The 18,246-nt window shown below is 44.0% G+C and overlaps 1 protein-coding gene across 1 annotated transcript in view; it reads left to right on the forward strand.

Annotated features, from left to right (window-relative positions):
• Positions 1-18,118: 18,118 nt before the first annotated feature.
• Positions 18,119-18,246, forward strand: part of htr4 (5-hydroxytryptamine receptor 4) — a 55,036-nt gene continuing 54,908 nt past the window's right edge. Inside the window, exon 1 of the mRNA XM_085418227.1 lies at positions 18,119-18,228. Coding sequence (XP_085274353.1) covers positions 18,122-18,228 — 107 coding nt within the window. The 5' untranslated portion in view covers positions 18,119-18,121. The remainder of the gene's footprint in view (positions 18,229-18,246) is intronic.

Consider the following 18,246-nt stretch of genomic DNA (forward strand, 5'->3'; position numbering starts at 1 on the left):
GCATGAATTATGTTTTTATTCTCATGAATTCTCTGATTGATACTGTAACAATACAGTAACAGTACTGCATTATCCCCTGGCTATGTGGCACTGGGTAAAACCAGTGTTTGACATGTTGAGATGTTGCAGCAGTCAAACAAAAAAAATCTGTTGAACGTTGAACTTTTTCCTTTTGCAAGATAATTTATTATTATTTAATTAGTTTAGTTCCACTCTGAGAAATGAGAGTGCTCTGAACTGAGCTGTTAAACAAAGATACTAGATAACCTGCAATACACACACACACACGGGGGGGGGGGGGGGGGGGGGGGGGAATCAGGTAACTAAGCAACAGAGAGGACACGAGCATGTCAGAACACACCAACAAAACAAAGTGCTGAACTGGTGTAAAGAAGAAAGTTGCGGTTGGTTTGAAGGGCTGCAGAAGAAAGTGTCTGTCTCCAAAAGAACGGCAGCACGGCGGTGGAGGGATGATGACCTGAGTGCACCAAGTATTCTAGAGTCAGCGTGAGGCCGTCTGTCCCACAGCTAAAGCTCGGACCAACCCGAACAAAGATCCAAGCTCAGCAGCACATCTCCACTAGAACGGCTGAAACAGGAAAGAACGGAGCTGCTGCAGTGAATAAATGGTAAATGGCCTGCATTTTGTATAGCGCTTTACTTAGTCCCTAAGGACACCAAAGCGCTTTACACTACATTCAGTCATTCACCTATTCACACACACACACATTCACACACTGGTGATGGCAAGCTACATTGTAGCCACAGCTACCCTGGGGCGAACTGACAGAGGTGAGGCTGCCGGACACTGGCGCCACCGGGCCCTCTGACCACCACCAGTAGACAACGGGTGAAGTGTCTTGCCCAGCCTCGGTCCGACCGAGACTGTCAAACCAGCAACCTTCCGATTACAAGACGAACTGCCAACTCTTGAGCCACAATCGCCCCATGTGGGGTCTAGTGGTCCAAAGTCCAGGCCTCAGCATGTGCATGAATAAATGTTGCAAAACTCAAAGAGCTGAAGCTACACTGTGAAGAGCGGACCAAAACTCCTGCACAGCGATGAGAGAGACTGATGACGTCACACAGGAACCATCACTGTGAGTTACTGCTGCTGAAGGAGGATCTCTAGCTGTTGGGTCACGGGGTGGACAGTAGTTAAAGAGCTTTGGCAGTGAGGACATTTGTGTCTCTGTCCACCTGTGCCACAAAGAATCTTTTCAAATCTATAGTCAGTCTAATGTTGGTGAATAAACCATTCGCTGTACAATCCAGCTCCGTGCAATAACAAGACAAATATTCGGCCTCAACATGAGAGCAGAGCTTCTGCCTGAGGCAGCGACGGGTAAGCGTCAGCTCCCTCGAGTCCATCAGAGGAACGAGAAGTTCATACTTTGGGGTGTTGCGTAGCAGCAGGGATGTGTGCTCTCTGTAGGAGGTGCACCAGCTTTCATTGATTACTCTGGCAAAGCTTAAGTGGTGCACGCTGCAGGTCTCTGATGATGATGATGCATCAGGTCTCCAGAACGTCTCATTTGCAGCTCTCCAAATTTCAGCTATTTCCCCAGATCAGGACTTTGGGCAACAGCATTTACTGTACAAGAACACAAGACTAGAAAAACATGTCACACATGTCTGTCAGAACCCCATGCTCACTGGAGCATCGTCCTTTCTGAGGAACAAATATTATCAGTCAGTATTTTATGACTTAAATGCTCCAAGAAATTCAGCAGACAGAGTTTAACATTTGGGGAATTCCAGCCATAATTTAAGAAAACAACAAAGAAGTGTTTCATTGCTAAAGTTTGAACTACATCACAAATGCAAAGATGATTTTGTCTTTAACCTTTGTGAGGTGACAGTTTTAGCACCATGTTGGCCGTGCATGAAACTAAATGCTTCAGTAATTATCATGTTACCAGCTCCTCATTAAAATAGCCACATGTGAATGTGCTGTAATGTGGATCACATCATTTCTTCTAAATCAGGAAAACTCACTTTTCCCACAGTGTGAACAGTAAGGAGAAAATGATCTCTACTTCCTGCAGTCACAGTCGTCTGAAGAACTCAGATACTCGATAAAGATGCTGTTCTGTGCACGAGTGAAACGGTGGAAGGAGCAGTTTCACATTAGTTTTACCCACATTTCTTTGGCATGAGGTGAAGTCTGAAGGCCTCTCTGGACTGAGCCAATGAAATGACACAGAATGATGGATTAATGTGGGCCAGTCACACTGAGGTAAGATGTGGACAGAGTCTGCAGTCTGCAGTCTGCAGCTGCCGCTCCTATCCTGCTTCTCCTCCATCACCTCTATTTGTTCAGTCTATTCTGGAGAATGTCCTGGGACTGCTGCTTTTTTTTTTTCTTTACTCTGTCTGCTTGTGCAATCAAACTCAACGTTTGATTGCACTTTTCTGGGGCCTCCGTGGTTTGTGACACTGCTCCACATTGATCGATTTCGCGACACTTTCTATTTATGTCTCCCCTTTATTAATCTTCTCAGTGACTCAGGCAGTTTCTCTGGGCTCAGTGAATACTGTCTGGGAATCCCTTTGGCATTATGTGCACTCAATATCAGAACTTAAAAAGCATCAGCAGACATTAATCCCCAGGCAGGAGACTCCTCTACAACACAAAGCAACCTCCCAAAGTCTTGCAGTAAAAATCAGCAGGAATTTGTTTCAGTAGCAGTGAATTTCATTCTGTTCTACTTTAGAGGCTTCCTCTCCGAAACTGATAGATTATAACACTGGAATCAGTCCAGCAAACACAATTTAATGCATATTTTTATGCTTCAGGTCTGTTTTCCTGTGTTAATACATATACGCATGCATAACGTTCAGAATCAGAGAGATTTTATTAAGCCCAGAGGGAAGTCAAGTAAGTTAAGTCATCGTCCTTGATGCATTTGAAAACTTTGTCAGACTGCTCATGTGGACGCTCCATGCTGACCACACTTGTAGTTTTCCTGCTGATGATGAGAGCTCCGCCTCCTTAGAACTGGAGCGTAACCAGCCACGTTGAGGTTGTTTGTTCGGATGGATGGGTGCAGAGGGGGGGGAGGTGACTCGCTGATGTGCAAAGCCATCTATGTGGATATAGTCATGTGGTGTGTTTTGTGATGTGAGCCCCCCCTCTGTGAATTATATTGTCTGAGTTGTAGGTTTGCATTCCTCACCATGAAATCGATGTTTCTGTGACTCCAGGAGTTACTTATTTGGGAGATTGTCATGTTTCTCTGTGCAGGATGCTGATTAGCTCTGAGGTATTTGCATTTTTGGATTTTACTTGGATGGATGATTGGAGTTGCAGTTCTCTGTTCAGTCCAGAACAGAAAACGTAAATTACTCTATGAATGACCTCCTTTTCAGGATGTTAATATGAATAATATGTTGAAGACGTGTGAAGCATTTTTTAGTCCATGTGTAGTTTCTTTCTAATTGCCAGATGAGACTAAATTTGAAAAAGAGAGGAGTGTTTATGATTGAGTGAAATTTCCAGCAGGCCGTCAGAGCTGCTGCTGCTGCTGCTGCTGCTGCTGCTGCTGCTGCTGCTGCTGCTGCTGCTGCGTGTCATGATTCGAAGCAAAGACGCTGTTTGATTGTTTGACTGGAACTGAAACTTTCACGTTATTTCAAGGTGTTTGTTCTGCATGCAGCCAGGTGCTATCTGATGGGTTAGCATCCACAGAGTCCATCTGAGCGTATATTGAAGCTGATTGGTCAGAGCCTAACCAGTTGAGCCTGAGGTAGAGATGGATTGATTGTGATATTTGATGGCTGAGCATATGATGTGTATGATAGGATGGGTGGTGGAAGGGTGAAAAAACCATAAAACAAGTTCAGGGAATTTAAAGTTCCATGAAGTGATGAAGGAGATTCTGTAGAAACAATAATGTGTCATCTGCATATCGACTGATCTAATATTATGTGTTTAATGTTCAAGTTAATTTGACTGCTGTTTAATTCTACTCATATTTGTCCACATCAACAAAACAAAACATAAGTTGTGGATGGTTTTCTCTCTCTCTAAGTTTCTCATCTCCCTCATATGTTGGGTTTTGAGTATGACCCACAATATTCTCAGTATTGTGCCTGAATGCAAACCATGTAACAATCAACGAGCACAACAGCTGAACATGAAACAGCTGGGAAGTCAGCTGGGAATTTTCAAGAGGTACGCTTTTACTTTATAAACTCATAAAACTGTCAAAAAATAGTAAAGGGTGGGAATATCACTACACCCATAACTGCATTGGTAATGTCAGGTACTTTCCTGGAGACAGAAACAAAGAAGCTTCCACCTTAATCTTCCGCAGTGAGTGTTTTGAACGTCTCCCCTCACATGTGCTTCAAAACAAGTAAAGACCTGAAAGTGTGTGTGTGTGTGTGTGTGTGTGTGTGTGTGTGTGTGTGTGTGTGTGTGTGTGTGTGTGTGTGTGTGTGTGCGTGCGTGTATGTGTGTGCTGCATATTAATTACAAATTTCAACCCTTCTCTGCATGTTGGAAGAGAAATTTATTTTTCATTACAAATAATAATTTTCATAAATAAGTCCTTTAAAATGACATTTTGAAGTTTTGTGTAGTTGCACAGTTGTGGATAATTGTTGTGCTTTCAGCATAAACTGACCGTGTTACATGCCCAAGCTGTGACTCCCAATTACACTTTTTATGATAAGTAAACAGTCAGTGAGAGTCAGTCAGTTAGTTGTCAGAGGTAGTAAATAACTCGGAGCGCTGCAAACGTACTGCAAACTCCTTTGCTTCAGTGCAGGGGAGCCAGAGTCATTAAACGCTAGCACAGTATTGTTTTAGTAGATCATGCAGTATCTTTTCCTGATTTTCTGTTTCACCATCATGTCGGGACACATGCTCAACATTTAAGCGACACTCGGATATGATTCCACACCTTCTGTGACTCAAAGTCTTCTGTGGGTGACTTTAATCGCCAGGCTGGTCTGTGGGCATCTCTCTGCTGGTGGACCAAACAAAATCAGGCTCATGTACACTTGGTCAAAACATGTTGCCTGGCAACCCAACCCGGTGTTTGACTGCGACTGTCGCCAGTTTGAACTTTGCCAGGAGCCTTCAGCAGATGGATGCAGTTTATTACTAAGAAAGTGTTATCATCACTCTGTCAGTATGTAAATAAGATGCTTCAAGAATTCTGCCGCACGTATCATCATGTGGCACGCTGAGTACATTATACTGAGTCTGCTGTGTGTTCCTGTTATGAGAACTTGGCTGTTGGCTGCTCACCATTAGAAGGGAATTCTTTTCAGTGTTGCATAATTTTATATTATATATTTGTGAGAACCTACACAAACCTCTGAGGCACCAAAATAAAACCTCTGGATATATATATATTTTTTTATACCAGAAGTCCTGATTTGAACCTTACCGTTACACCACGCCTCCAAGGTAAACACTTTATATGCCAGTTTCCGAGAAAGCTGGCAGGTCGGAGCAGCATGGAGAACTTCCTTTGGTTTTTTTTGTGAAAAATAAGCAGACATGAGAGCGCGAAGAACCACAGCTCCTCTGACAAGTTGGTGCTGACAACGATCACTTTCCCACTCTCCAAAAATGGAGCTCAACTCCGTTTGTTTTCTCCATCCATGCGCTCCACTATCCCACTTCAAAAAACAAGTTTTATGACTCCTAAAATGATGACAGCCCACATCTTACAGTCCACAAGGCCCTTGGTGATGTCACACCCTAAACTGAAACGGTGAACAGGGTTAACACTGAACCTGGTAAACATCAGCATGATGATGTGGGCATTATCATCGTGTACCGGTACATTACCATAAAGCCTCACTTTGTCCCAGAGTCTCCTTATGCCGTGTTTGGTGGAATAATTCATGGATTCAGTCTGTCCCACGCTCCACTGTCTGAGGAGCCATTTGTTCTCCTTTCAATCACACGGTCAGCTAAAGCTTTGAATCTAAAACTTTAGGACTTACACACTTCCTGTTCCTTCCTTCCTGGCATACCTGTCAGGGCGTCCTCACCCCTTCACCCGGTCTGTGGGCGGAGACGAGGACGTGCGATGGGTCACATGTGGTAACATCAGCTTAGACCTGGCCCCAGGTGCAACCCATTTCCAGATGGCCTGCAAGAAGAGGCCAATGAATGATTGATAATTGGGAGGAAACGGCCTACCAAACCAGCTGATGTAAAGTAGCTGAGCTCATATTTGATTGCCTGAAGCCTGTTTCCTCGCCTTTGGGATGCGTTTATGTGGGAAGCTGCCAGAATCACGCCTCGCACCTTCGGGAAATCGTTATGAGGCAATTAGCCTGAAATGACTTGCAGGGCTTTTTATTCCACATTAGCACTGACGGCTGACTGATGGCTCATGCTGCTCTGTCACTAATTTGAGTTTGAATCACACAACGTTTGAATTAGTCAGTGACTCTTATTATGGTGGGGAGCTGATGCCTTAGTTCAGGACTGTGACTCAGTCTGAAATGGTCTCTGTGTTCTTACTTATTTAAAAGTGCATTTTGTAACACGTGACCTTTGGCGACCTACATTTGGTAGGTTTATCTTACTTGCAGCTGAAAGGAGGAAGTTATTTAGAGCTCAGTCTGGTTTGTTTCACTGTGCTGCTGACAGTGAAGTAAACTCACTGAGCGGTCTTTGTGTTTCAATAAATACAAATGATAATATTAACATTTGTGCTGAATGAAAACAGAGTTTTACGGAGATGCTTTTCTGTTTTAAGACATTTTATGAAGTAAGTGCAAACCTGAAGGCACTTTTCATGTTTAAACCAAAACCATGGAGTGTCCAGAGATTTGCTCTGTGATCAGAAAGAGGTTGTCGAAGTGAGCCACTGAGGATTTATTTGAAGGTATTTTGGTTTGTTTTACAGTAGAAATGACTACGTGAATGCCTGCCTAAGGTGAAGTTTTCCACCTGTGTTAATCTTTTTCACTCTTTTTATTTTGTGGGTTCCCACAGTGACTGAGACTGGTTCACTCCCACCATCACGGCTGCCCAGGGAGAACTCCTCATAGTTAATTCATGTCGTCTGCTTGTCGTGGTCCTGGCTCTTTTAACCAGTATTTTATATTCATGGGCTTCTGTTTAAATGAATGTCTGTTTGTTTGTGGTCTCGATTTTCACCTTTGTGTATTCCCTCTGTGTTTCCTGCCATGCTTAGGTTAGTCTGCACTTCTCTGTTAATTATTGCTCCTCACTTTACCGTCTTCAGTTTTATTTCCTCGCTGTGGCGATTGTCCACACCGGTGTTAACGTGTTAGCCCAATCAGCTTTTGTATATTCAGAGCTCCAGCTCTCGCCTTGCTCTTTGTGATGTCTGTTATTATTTCCCAGCAGTTTTTATCTCCAGTGTGTCTTCTGTTTATATCTGTGGACTCTTTCTTTGCCTAAATAAAGGTTTCGGGTCCACATTCCTGCACACATGACACTGGTCTGATTACCCAATCAAACCTTCACTTTGGAGCCAGTATTGCTTAGCAAAATAAAGAGGTGTAGCCAGTGGCACCAGAGCTGCTAAACTCATCACACCCAGGAAGTTCAGGAGAAAACGGACCTCGTTACCGATGCCATTAATCTGGACTGCTGCTCGGCTGTGTCTGCATGCAGTCTGTGTTGCGCTTTCATTTATCCGGGGCCAAATTAACCCTTCCCCACCGGGGAAAGCAGAGGATTCATTGAGAAGGACTCAGTAGTGATGATGTCTTAACATAATCACACAGAGTGGGCGTCCCAGGCCTCCTGACCGTTTCTATCTCCAGGCAGATTTCACACAGACTGCGTGGACCTTTTCTATTCTGATGTTGGGTTGGTTCGTGGACTCTTATTGTCCTTCTCTGCCTCCTCCGTTGGTCACACATCATTACCTATCCCATTCAGGCAGACCGCGTCATTGCATTATGTTCAGGCAATCATCCTCCGACTTTAGACGAGCTTTATGGCTGTGAAATGTGCTCAGTTATTCTTGGCCCTTGATTATATTATTACACTGAAAATATCCTCTATTATTTCCAGCAAACTGGATTTTTCGAAGGTACTTCTAATTTATAACCCATTTATGAAACTCACATCTGTGATTTCACAAGGCTTAAGTGAAGTTTTACATCAACTATATTCAGTAATTACAAAATTTATCACATTAGTGTTGATTGATCATTCAATTAAAAACAGACCTGGACTTTTCTCTTAATTTAGCTTCTTTCTCTGCATTATTTAAAGCTTTGGCAGCTCTACCGGTCAGTGAAGCAGTAACAGATGATGAGTCATCATCATGAAAACAGGTGCATGAGGGCAAGGCACACTTCTTTTAGTTGTGTACGATGCGTCAGGACCGTCAGGTTAATATAACGGCAGTGCATGTGTTACAGCATGTCAGAGGACTGTAATCAATGATGGCAGTCAAATTATCCGACCATTGTTAAAAATTGAAATATTTGTTGTGAAAGGGCCTCTCATTCTCTGTCTGGAGCAAGCTCCTCCCACTTCAAACCAATGTTCTTCTGATTGGCTGTCCCTCATGACTTCATACAGATCCAAAGGTAGAAAAGGAGCTACTGGAGCTACTGGAGCTCAGCAGGTCATCTACTGAAGGTGGGTTGTTCCATCCCTGGCTGCTCCAGTCTGCATGCCAAAGTACCCTCGGGCAAGAAGGAACCCAGAGCTGCTCTCAGAGCATGAATGTGTAAATGAGCCATGTTGTACAAAGTGCTGTAGAAAAGTGCTCCAAACAGAGCTTCATCGTCAGAGACCAACGCATGAGTTTACAAAGTGATTGTTAGTCTGACATGTCTAATTACTGTCAAAGACATCTGAACACACTTTCTTCTGTGTATGAGTGCATTTTTCAGAGTTGCCGGTGGACAAAAGCAGCAGACGTACCTGAAACATGGGCCGCTAATCAGAGGTCTGCTGTCAGAATCACAGCAACAGGCCAAACTACTGTTACTATGGCTACAGGCAGGCTCATCTGCAGGAGGTTTGGAGGTTTTGGTTTTTCTAACAGAGAACATACCAAGTCTCCGGGTGGTCCAGCACGTACTGTAGGAGCCAATTGGCTTAAAATTGTTTCAAAGCTGGATAGTCTACGTCTGCATGGAGGCGACGGAGTCACAGCCAGACTGTGGGTTTGGACAGTCAGCAAATTTTGATCTCAGAGGCCATTTGTCTCTTTGCATGCCTAAAATTGATCAAGCTTTATTGAACCTGAGCATGAGTAACCGCCTTGAACTAAGACCAATTTCTGTGCAAGTTGTCAATCTTTCCAAACAGCTTTCATGCCTGTCCGGTTTCAGAGCATGAATTACAAAGTCAAGCATTGGTCCCCGTCCTGGTGTTTCTGCAAAGAGAGCTCCTGCCAGTCATCTGTCAGTCCAATTGCTGAACCTGACGTGAAAGCACTGATGCTGCATCGCATATGAGCCGAGGAAAATGAGCGCAGGCAGCACTGCGACGCAGTTGGCTAAAAATTTTGCTCGAAGCCTAAAAGAATGGCGTTAGTGGACGGCACGCAGCCTTGGGGAGACGTGTTCAGGATACATGATGAGACCAGTTGTTGTTGAGGAACAGTTTGGATTTCAAAGCGCCTGGAAGTTGAATTTAAAATGACCTTTCATTTGTAGCCCTACTCCCTTTTAAATGAACTGGAGGGATTTTCAGTGTAAATTCGGTCTAGCTTTAAAAACAGTGTTGAAGTGGACGACTGCCATTGTGCTGATTAAAGGTGCGCCGTTGGGAAAGATGTGAATAGATGTGTGAACACACACGAGGAGGATTTTTAAGGAAGGGTGTTTCTGCATGATCGAGACAAATAAACGTGTGTGTGTGTGTGTGTGTGTGTGTGTGTGTGTGTGTGTGTGTGTGTGTGTGTGTCTGAATGATTGCAGTGATCATGATGGTGTTTGCTTCTCTTGTGTGTTCTGCAGTTCGTCTGATTCAGGTGGTGTTTTTTTCTCCTGTGGAATCTTAAATTGTTCCTGTTTTTCGTGGTTTTTATCTGTTTTGTGAGGAAAATTTATCTCAAAGTTCTCCACTGGGTCTGATTATAAACAGTATTCAGTCAGACACCTTCAAACCTTTTCGATTTTCTGAAACTGAAATTCTGTGTAGCAAACTGTGATGACTGAAACAATGTATTTCTCTGCTCTGCAGCTCTGCAGCTGAAACACTTGACAGAGTTACTTGACATTTCCAATCACGATGTTAGCGACACTCAGAAAGCTTGGAGGAGCTTAATTTATCTGTGCAAACAATCCACTGAACTCTGTGCCGCTATCACCCATCATCACAGCCAGAAATATCCTGATGATGCATCGCTGTAAATGTCAGGTGCAGTCAGGTCGTCACCGCGCTTCTTTTATTTCAGTGCTTCAGGTTTCTGATCACAGACAATAGAAACTGATTATTATAAATATATATTAGTGCTTTCATTCTGGGCCCTGCGACAGACTGGTGTTTTTTTTTTTTTTTATTTGTAGCAGAAACACACACCAGTCTCAGCAGTTGAAATAAGTGGGCTGAAATAAATGCAAAATGAGCTTAAAATCTGATAAAACATCAACAATATGAAGGTCTCCATCCATTTGTGAGGCTCCAGCACAGAGCAACATGGATTCTCAGGAACAGCAGTGATGAAATTATGTAAATGACAAGTGTTATTGACAAACTGCGAGATGCTCATCAGTGGAACATGCTGGAGTTTCTGGCTTCTCGTTCATTAAAACAGGTGCTTTGGTCTTTACAATCCTAAACCAACCACAGATTTGTATAAGACCAAGGTTGTCCTTCTAACGTGTCTAACATTCACCCATCCATCTGTCAATACATACTTCCACCCATCTGTATATCCATCCTCTGGCCACTTACTTCACTTCTTCTCAGGGGACACTGAGGTGTTCCCAAGCCAGTACCAGTCATGTCCAAAACACCAGTATCAGCTCTGAGCTCCTTCCAAATGAGCAAAGTGCTCATCTTACATCTGCTGCTTGTATCTGTGATCTCATTCTTTATATATCTCACTTTATATTGTAAGGCAGACCCTACAATAATACATACAAGAGAAAAACTTAACAATCACATGACCCCCTATGAGCAAGCACGTTGGCGACAGCGGGAAGGAAAAACTCCCTTTAAACAGGAAGAAACCTCCAGGATGAACCAAGCTCAGGGCGGCCATATGAAGCGATGGGGTGTCATAAAACCAGAATTTTCCCTAATTAACCGGTTTGAGCCCCTCATGACTATAAAGAAAACAAAAATGTAATAAAGGAAGTTCTTTGCTGTCACACTTGACTGTCTGTCACTTACAATGTTCGTCTGTCTGCATATACGGGAATAGCCCCCAGCTGAGGCTGCCGGAGCTGTCACAAACACTTCACCGCGCTTTCAGCTCTGACAGCCGCGCTTGGAAAGCACATTGTGTTTCCTACCTTTCTGCTGCTTCTCGTCTGCACTCCTTTATGCTTTAAACGCGTTTCATTGGTGAGGTAAAGATAACAGAACTTAATTAGGCCCAAACTTCGGTCTCACAACTCAGAAACCAAAACCTGTCGTTCAGAAGTAAACCTCAGCAGCTGCAGCCACACTTAAAAGACCCATCAGAGCAAAGAAAATAATCTCGAGTCCAGCGGAGAGATCGCCGCTATCAGACCCTGACTGAGCAGCACACAGGCAGCTGTTGGTTGGAAATTGGAGGCCATCCTCGCTGTTTACACACTCTTCTTGTGTGTGTGCGTAAACTTGTGGCCACGCTTGGATGAGCAGAACAGAGAAAACGGGTTTGGATGGACAGGGTGGGGTGTGAGGCTGAAATGGCATTTGAGAGCAGACAATGGAGTCTTTTTCTCACTGTTATAATAAAATAATGTGAAACAATATGCTTTTAGAGACAGCGCTCTCAGAGGAGCATGGTATGTTTAGATGATGTTAAAGAAGAATTATTTTTAGGAGCCTGCTGTAAAGGACTAACTCCTGATTAAATTTGGGCTGAGCCGCAACTTTGCACTGTTTAACGAGAAAGCCAGAACATGGGAATATGTATGTCTGAAACCAAAATCCTGACGACTGAAAACTACAAAGATGGCAGCTTCCACATAGATGACAATGAGAGGTCAAGAACTTTATTTTAATGATAAATTTTTAATTATCAGTGAGATCATTATCCAGTGATTATTCATCAACAATTATCATTATTGCCAAAGAAGAATCGCAATGGCTAAAGCAATGATGAAGTCATCTGATAAAGTCTTCGAATCTAAGGACGTTTCTCGGCCAATAAAATAAAAAAGGCTGTAGTACAGTTTTATTTTCTCTATGCTCACCTATAGCTGTGAAAGCTGAAAAAAGAAAACCGGACAATCGATGAATCAGGGCTTCTGAAACTTAGACAGATTTTATCAGTACCATGGACGCCCGAAGGACCAACAAATCAATGGAGAGGCAAATAATGAAGATACGGCTCCCACCAGGGAGGCAAATGCCGCTTGACCGATTCTTGAGAGTATTTCCGCCGTTGTTGCCAGCGATGGTCACTACTAAGATCTCAGTCATTAAGCTCTTTAAAAACTCATTAAAAACAGTTTCTTTATTTTTAAAGGAAAGTTATTGAGTAGATTTTGGTGAACTCTGATTAAAATAAACATCTCACATCCTGACATGGAGGAAAACCTAAAAGTAATGAAAATGAATGAGCTGAAAGTCTAAATAAGTGATAATCATTTCAGGTATCTCGGTTCAGATGATCAGTGTCTATTGGTTGCACAGCCGCTAATGCACCGCGAGCATCGTCATCGTGGAAATTTGTCAAAGCCAGAGCGCCGTGTCTCTGGAGGAAGTTCAGTTTGGAGATGAAATCACTGATTCACATGTTCTCACGTCTCCCTTCTTCTTCTTCTCTGAAATTCCCCGTGGATGTGGCCAGGACTTCCTGCTCCCTCCATCTTTAATTTTCATCTCTCTGACAGAGACCTCAGAGTCCCGCTGGATGTCTCACCCAGAAATAAATTTAGCTTGTTTCCTGACACTGTGTCCTCAGATGAACATGAACTTTCTAGAGAAGCATTTAAATGATGCATCAAGCCTGGCTGCTGCACTTCAGAGACCACTGTGCACTCAGCCCCACTCAGATTCTTTGTTCATTTTATTTGTTGATAATATTTTGTAAATGCTCTCTTTAATATTGTGTAAATGTGTGGCACAGAGAACAGAAAAAAAGGTTTTGGTGTGTTTTTATGCTGTGTAGACGAGCTGCGTCACCACACCCTGTGGCATTTCTGCAGATTTGATTGCATCAGCTGCGGTCAGGTGGTGAGGAGGGGAAATGACTGCGAGCAGGTGGAACTAACAAAACAATCTCTGAACCGGTTCTGTCGGCCCACCTCAGTTGACTCGACAGATCCCGTGCACGCTGTCACGTGGCATTGCTTGACACAGTAAGAGTCGGGCAGCTTCAGCTCTGAGAGGACCTCAGTGAAGACTTCTGAGAGCTCAGTCCAGCTCTCACTAACAGTCAGCTCCATGCAGCCAATCAGTGACAGCTCATTTAGTTCAGCCACATGATATGGTATCCCCTATAGCTGTAAAAGAATTTTTTTTATACGTGTGTGTTCATATTTCAAAGGTTTGGCTCTCCAGCTGTCACTCACCAGAGTCAGACCAACTGAGAATATCAAGCTCAGAGCCAAGAATGTGCAAAAACATTATTTATGTGCATTTAGTCTTCACGAGGAGTAAGAGAAACCAGATGTTCGGTCATGGATGATGGAGGTATTTCCCCGCTCATCTGTCCCCTCTGAGCTCCTAATTGAGGCTGCTCTGTGCTGATTACCTAGCATACCCAGCATTACCCAGCTTAACTCAGGTCAAAGTTCACGTTACCTGATGTCTTTCATCCTTCAAACCCACTGCTCCACAGCTTCTCTGTTTGTCTTTCTCAGTCTCTCTTCTTCAACAGCAGAAAGCCCTTTTTGTACGTCTGCAGAATCGTTGAGGAGCAGCAGAGGAAATTCCTGCCTTTGCCGTCTGTTTTTAAGCACATTTGCTTTCAAAGGACGTCGGCTGTGTTCTTTCCAAACCCTTTACCTTATAACGTACTTGGATGAGACATTACACTCAATCTGAAGAAGTCACAGCTTAATTAAGCGCGTTTTGACGAGTGATCAGGAGCCGGGTTACTGTGTGTGATGCTGGGGTGTAGCCTTCTGTCAGGTGTGTAGTCACAGTCCCAAACAAGACACAGATGCAGGTGTCCTGATGTGTGTTTGCCTCCCAGCAGCTGGCCTTCATTCTTGCTTCTCATCCTGAAGACGTCGTCCATCCTAAAAACTGATGGACAGTGATGGCTATTTAACCCTTACTGGTGTTGTCACCTTGATGTCCCCCATCATCATGTGACCACTGAAAACACGTGTTTGTCCAAACTGTGCATTTATTAAATCAGCGAAGATGCTCAGGCGAGAACCAATGTTCCATCAGACAGAACAGAACAACCACTCCACACACTGATTGGGGTTGGGCGTTAGGGTTAAATAGGCGGGACATCAGCCTTTAGAACTGCAGAAGCCACTTGGATGAGAGCTGAAAGGGCCTGACAAACCTGAAGAAGTGCAGTTTTCTTCATGCTACCTTGACCTGGAACACTGAGAACCTACACAGACGTCCTCTTGGGTTCAGACTCAGAGACTAAACAGTATTGAGTGTGGTCCCGTGCTGACCTTGAACAAGTTCAAGACATGAACAAGACATGCTCCTATCAGCACGGTATAAATATCACAGGGTTATCACATATTTCATCCATCTGTTGGATTAGCTGCACTTCACTGTCACTTTTTAAAATAATGGCTTCAAGAGCAGGCTGTCCTCAGCTGTGTGTGTATCCCCAGGTATGGGTCAGGTGTGTGTCCTAATGTGCTAATGTGATTGCTGCACCGTCCCTTTTTTATGGAGCGAGCTCTGTGTGAGAACAGCTGTAAACCTGGTGACAGGTGGATCGTCATATGATTTACTCAAACTTTACTCCCACTTTAGAAAAAAACTATGAACAACAACAGTGTTGTGCTTGGAAATGTTGAACCTCTTAGTTTAAGTGTCAAAGCGTCAGTTCGCTGAAAGTTTGCTGTGGAAGTTTGTGTTTAAGGTTTTGACAGTGGAGTTTAAATCCTAAATAAAATCCTTTTCATCGGACGGTGTGGCCTAATTGTTCATTAAGGAGCAGACCACCAGCAGTTGTAGCGAGTGAACATGACTCTAGCTAATGATCAGTAAGTGTGTGCGCCCAGCACTGCTCTAGCTTCTGCAGCTGATCCATTAATTATAAAAGCAAAATGAGCCGAGACTCTCACCAAAGCCAATATTTGCACAGCGACTTTCGTACCTGTCGCCATGTTAGAAGCCAGGTGATACTGCCATAATGAGCGTATCAATGTCTCATTTAGGGGAAAGGTGTACGTGACAAACTTGACGTGAAGGATTATTGTGAAGCCTCTTGATTATTTCTTGGTAACGATGCTTCTGTTGAGAAGTCAGCGTTCCCGTTTGATCTGATTAGTGCACTGGCATCACGGATCAAAGAACAAGCCTCATTTGCACACTATCACTTTGCCTTTGAACCTCGGATGCTGAGAGGGAAATCATTTGGCAGACGGGGACAGGTTTCTGAATTCAGCACAGAGGCTCATGTTTGCATGTTACCAATAATGTGGACAGTACATAAAAGCCACAGATAAACATCTCTAAACGTCACTTTCTCCTGTAGAAATTTGCATTTTCTCATGTGGGGAGATGTTGCCCGCCCAGCCATGTCAGTCGCTGTCGTTCATTGTGTTTTCCCACCTCCCCGCCAGGCTGTGAGCTGTGAGAGAGACAGCAAACCTCAGAAGGATTGCTGTGATGCATTACCGATGTCAAACAAGTGTGAGTTTAAAGAGTCGCTTTCTGAGATCTCTCAAACCACAGAAGTGGCTCCAGGAGCTTCGATTCATAACTCACGCTGGCTGGACCCGAGACATTTTCTAGAGGTTATACGCGTGCGGGGGCGAAAATGCAACGCCTGCAGTTTTAGCCTGTATTATTTATCATATCATATTCCCCATGTTGGATACCGAATACGCAACATGTCAGTTCTGTATCTATGACCAAAGACGTCTCGGTTATCGCTGGAAGATGAGCTTTGTCAAACAGGCGAGTGTGTTTTTGTGTTTATGCTCCTGATGATGACAGTTTAACCTCAGTAAATGCTGTTTGTTGTGTTTTGGAGAGAAGTGATTTGTGTCCGGGTTTCTGTGGATTATACAAAGATCGTTCGCCTGCTTTGACCTTTTTGTGTCTCAGGCTCAGCACAGCTCGACCCCAGGAGGTGGAAATGGGGTCTTTCAAACAGGCTGTGTATGAAAGTTGATATAGAAAATCAGAGCACAGCTTTGAGGTGCAGCAGCGACGCTGGAGCCAGGACATGAGCACCTCTGCCATGAATAGCATGAATCCGCCAAACACTGAAAGCACTTTGATTTAGGCCCCTTTGTTACTAAAAGGGCTTTGACGCAGCGGGGGCAGACTCGGGACCTCTGAGGATCTCTAACCAGGACGTTAGCATCAGATCCCTGTGTGGTCCTGTGGGCTGCACATAGCTAGAAGGGCCTGGAGGCTTTTAGACCTTCTGTGTCGCTGTTTTTATTACTTTCAGACTGAATTCTCTGTTTTATCTCTTTCTTTGTAAAATCCCATGCGGTTGGTACACCTGTGCAGGTTTCTGATTGGTCACCTGCTGCTGCAGACTTTATTTATTTTGCTTCTGCTCGATAGGATGCACTCACACTTTGGTTTGTTGATCTTCATTCGACTATCCTGTGCTACAAAGCCAGACTAGTGTATTACTGAGCTGTGTGAGCTTTCTGCTTCTTAAAGGGTTTCTCTTTTTACCTGGCTAGATTACCATGGTAACTGGTGCTGAACTGATCACCTGGTTGGCAGCAGGTCATGTTCAGAGGTTCTGTTTAAAGCTAGCTGGAAGCACCACGTCGTCACTGATTCTTGTTTTAAGAGCGTCGAATCATCACCATGAAACATGATCACACATAGTGTCCGTGATTCGAGCAGGGGGCGCTCACAGGGACCACTTAAAGCTGAAGAAGGGTCACGTGACCTGTGAAATGCCCGTTTTACGCCTCCTCTCGACCTGCAGCAGTGTTGTGCAGATGAATGGTTTCACAGAAGACGATTGCACTGCATTGGTTTCAGTGCTTCTTTCACGCTCATTTATCAAACCCAAATGACAAAATGTCTGCTGCGAACTTTGGTGACGATTCAAACTGATCAGATAGGTACAGCATAAATGTGTCCACCTTTGTTTCTGAGTGTGCAGATGCTTCTGGCTCTCAGCTTCTGCTCCATACTGTTTTACCTGCAGGGGAGTTTGTTCCTCGCTGTGACTCCCGAGTCTCTTTTTGTTGTTGTGAAACGTATCCATGCATCCTGAAGCCTCTCCGAGTGCTTATGTAGGTGGAAGCAATCAGTGCAGCAGAGGAAGAGACCTCTGCTTTTAAATACACAGGATATCATCACTGCTGCACCTGGCTGCTTGTTCGGGTTCAGCAAGCTACCTTGGAGATGGAAATAAATCTCATTTGCATCTGAATGTTTTCAGTGACATCCTCTTAGCCAGAGACACCAAACAAGAACAGGTAAATCCATCTTTACCTGAATGGAGCTTTTACAGCTAATGACTAGCTCCAGAGGCTGAACTTAATGAGCCGACGCAAGCAGGGAGCAGGGCTGATTTCTTGTTGCTCCACCGCGTGGTGCAGGCTGATGAAAGAAAGATTGTAATATTGTCTGTAATAAATGCCACATGAGGGGTCACTCTGCAGTTTTAACTCTCTCTCACATAAAATGAGAGCTGACAGCCTCTCTGTATCCTGCCTGACGAGTTCTGACACCTTTGCAAATATCAATAAACATTACAGCAGTGTTTTCCAAGGGTAGCTACGCAGGCAGAGACCACCCTGGCTAACTTCTTTTACTGTAAGGCACCTGAAATGTGACAGAATCCTCTCAGTTCAGAATCCTAGCAGGCTTTTAGACTTAAACTGACATGGTGTTGTTTTATCTCCCTGCAGCGATAGCATGCCAAAGCGGATGGCCCTGATCTGCTTCCTGTCTCTGGTCATGCTGATGAGCATCTTTGGAAACCTGTTGGTCATGGTGGCCGTCTGCAAGGACAGACAACTCAGGTGGGAACGACCTTCTTC

The sequence above is a fragment of the Rhamphochromis longiceps genome, linkage group LG2 (assembly GCF_057381845.1).
Source record: "Rhamphochromis longiceps isolate RC_006_pf linkage group LG2, R_longiceps_female_GT1.1, whole genome shotgun sequence".
Classification (NCBI taxonomy): domain Eukaryota; kingdom Metazoa; phylum Chordata; class Actinopteri; order Cichliformes; family Cichlidae; genus Rhamphochromis; species Rhamphochromis longiceps.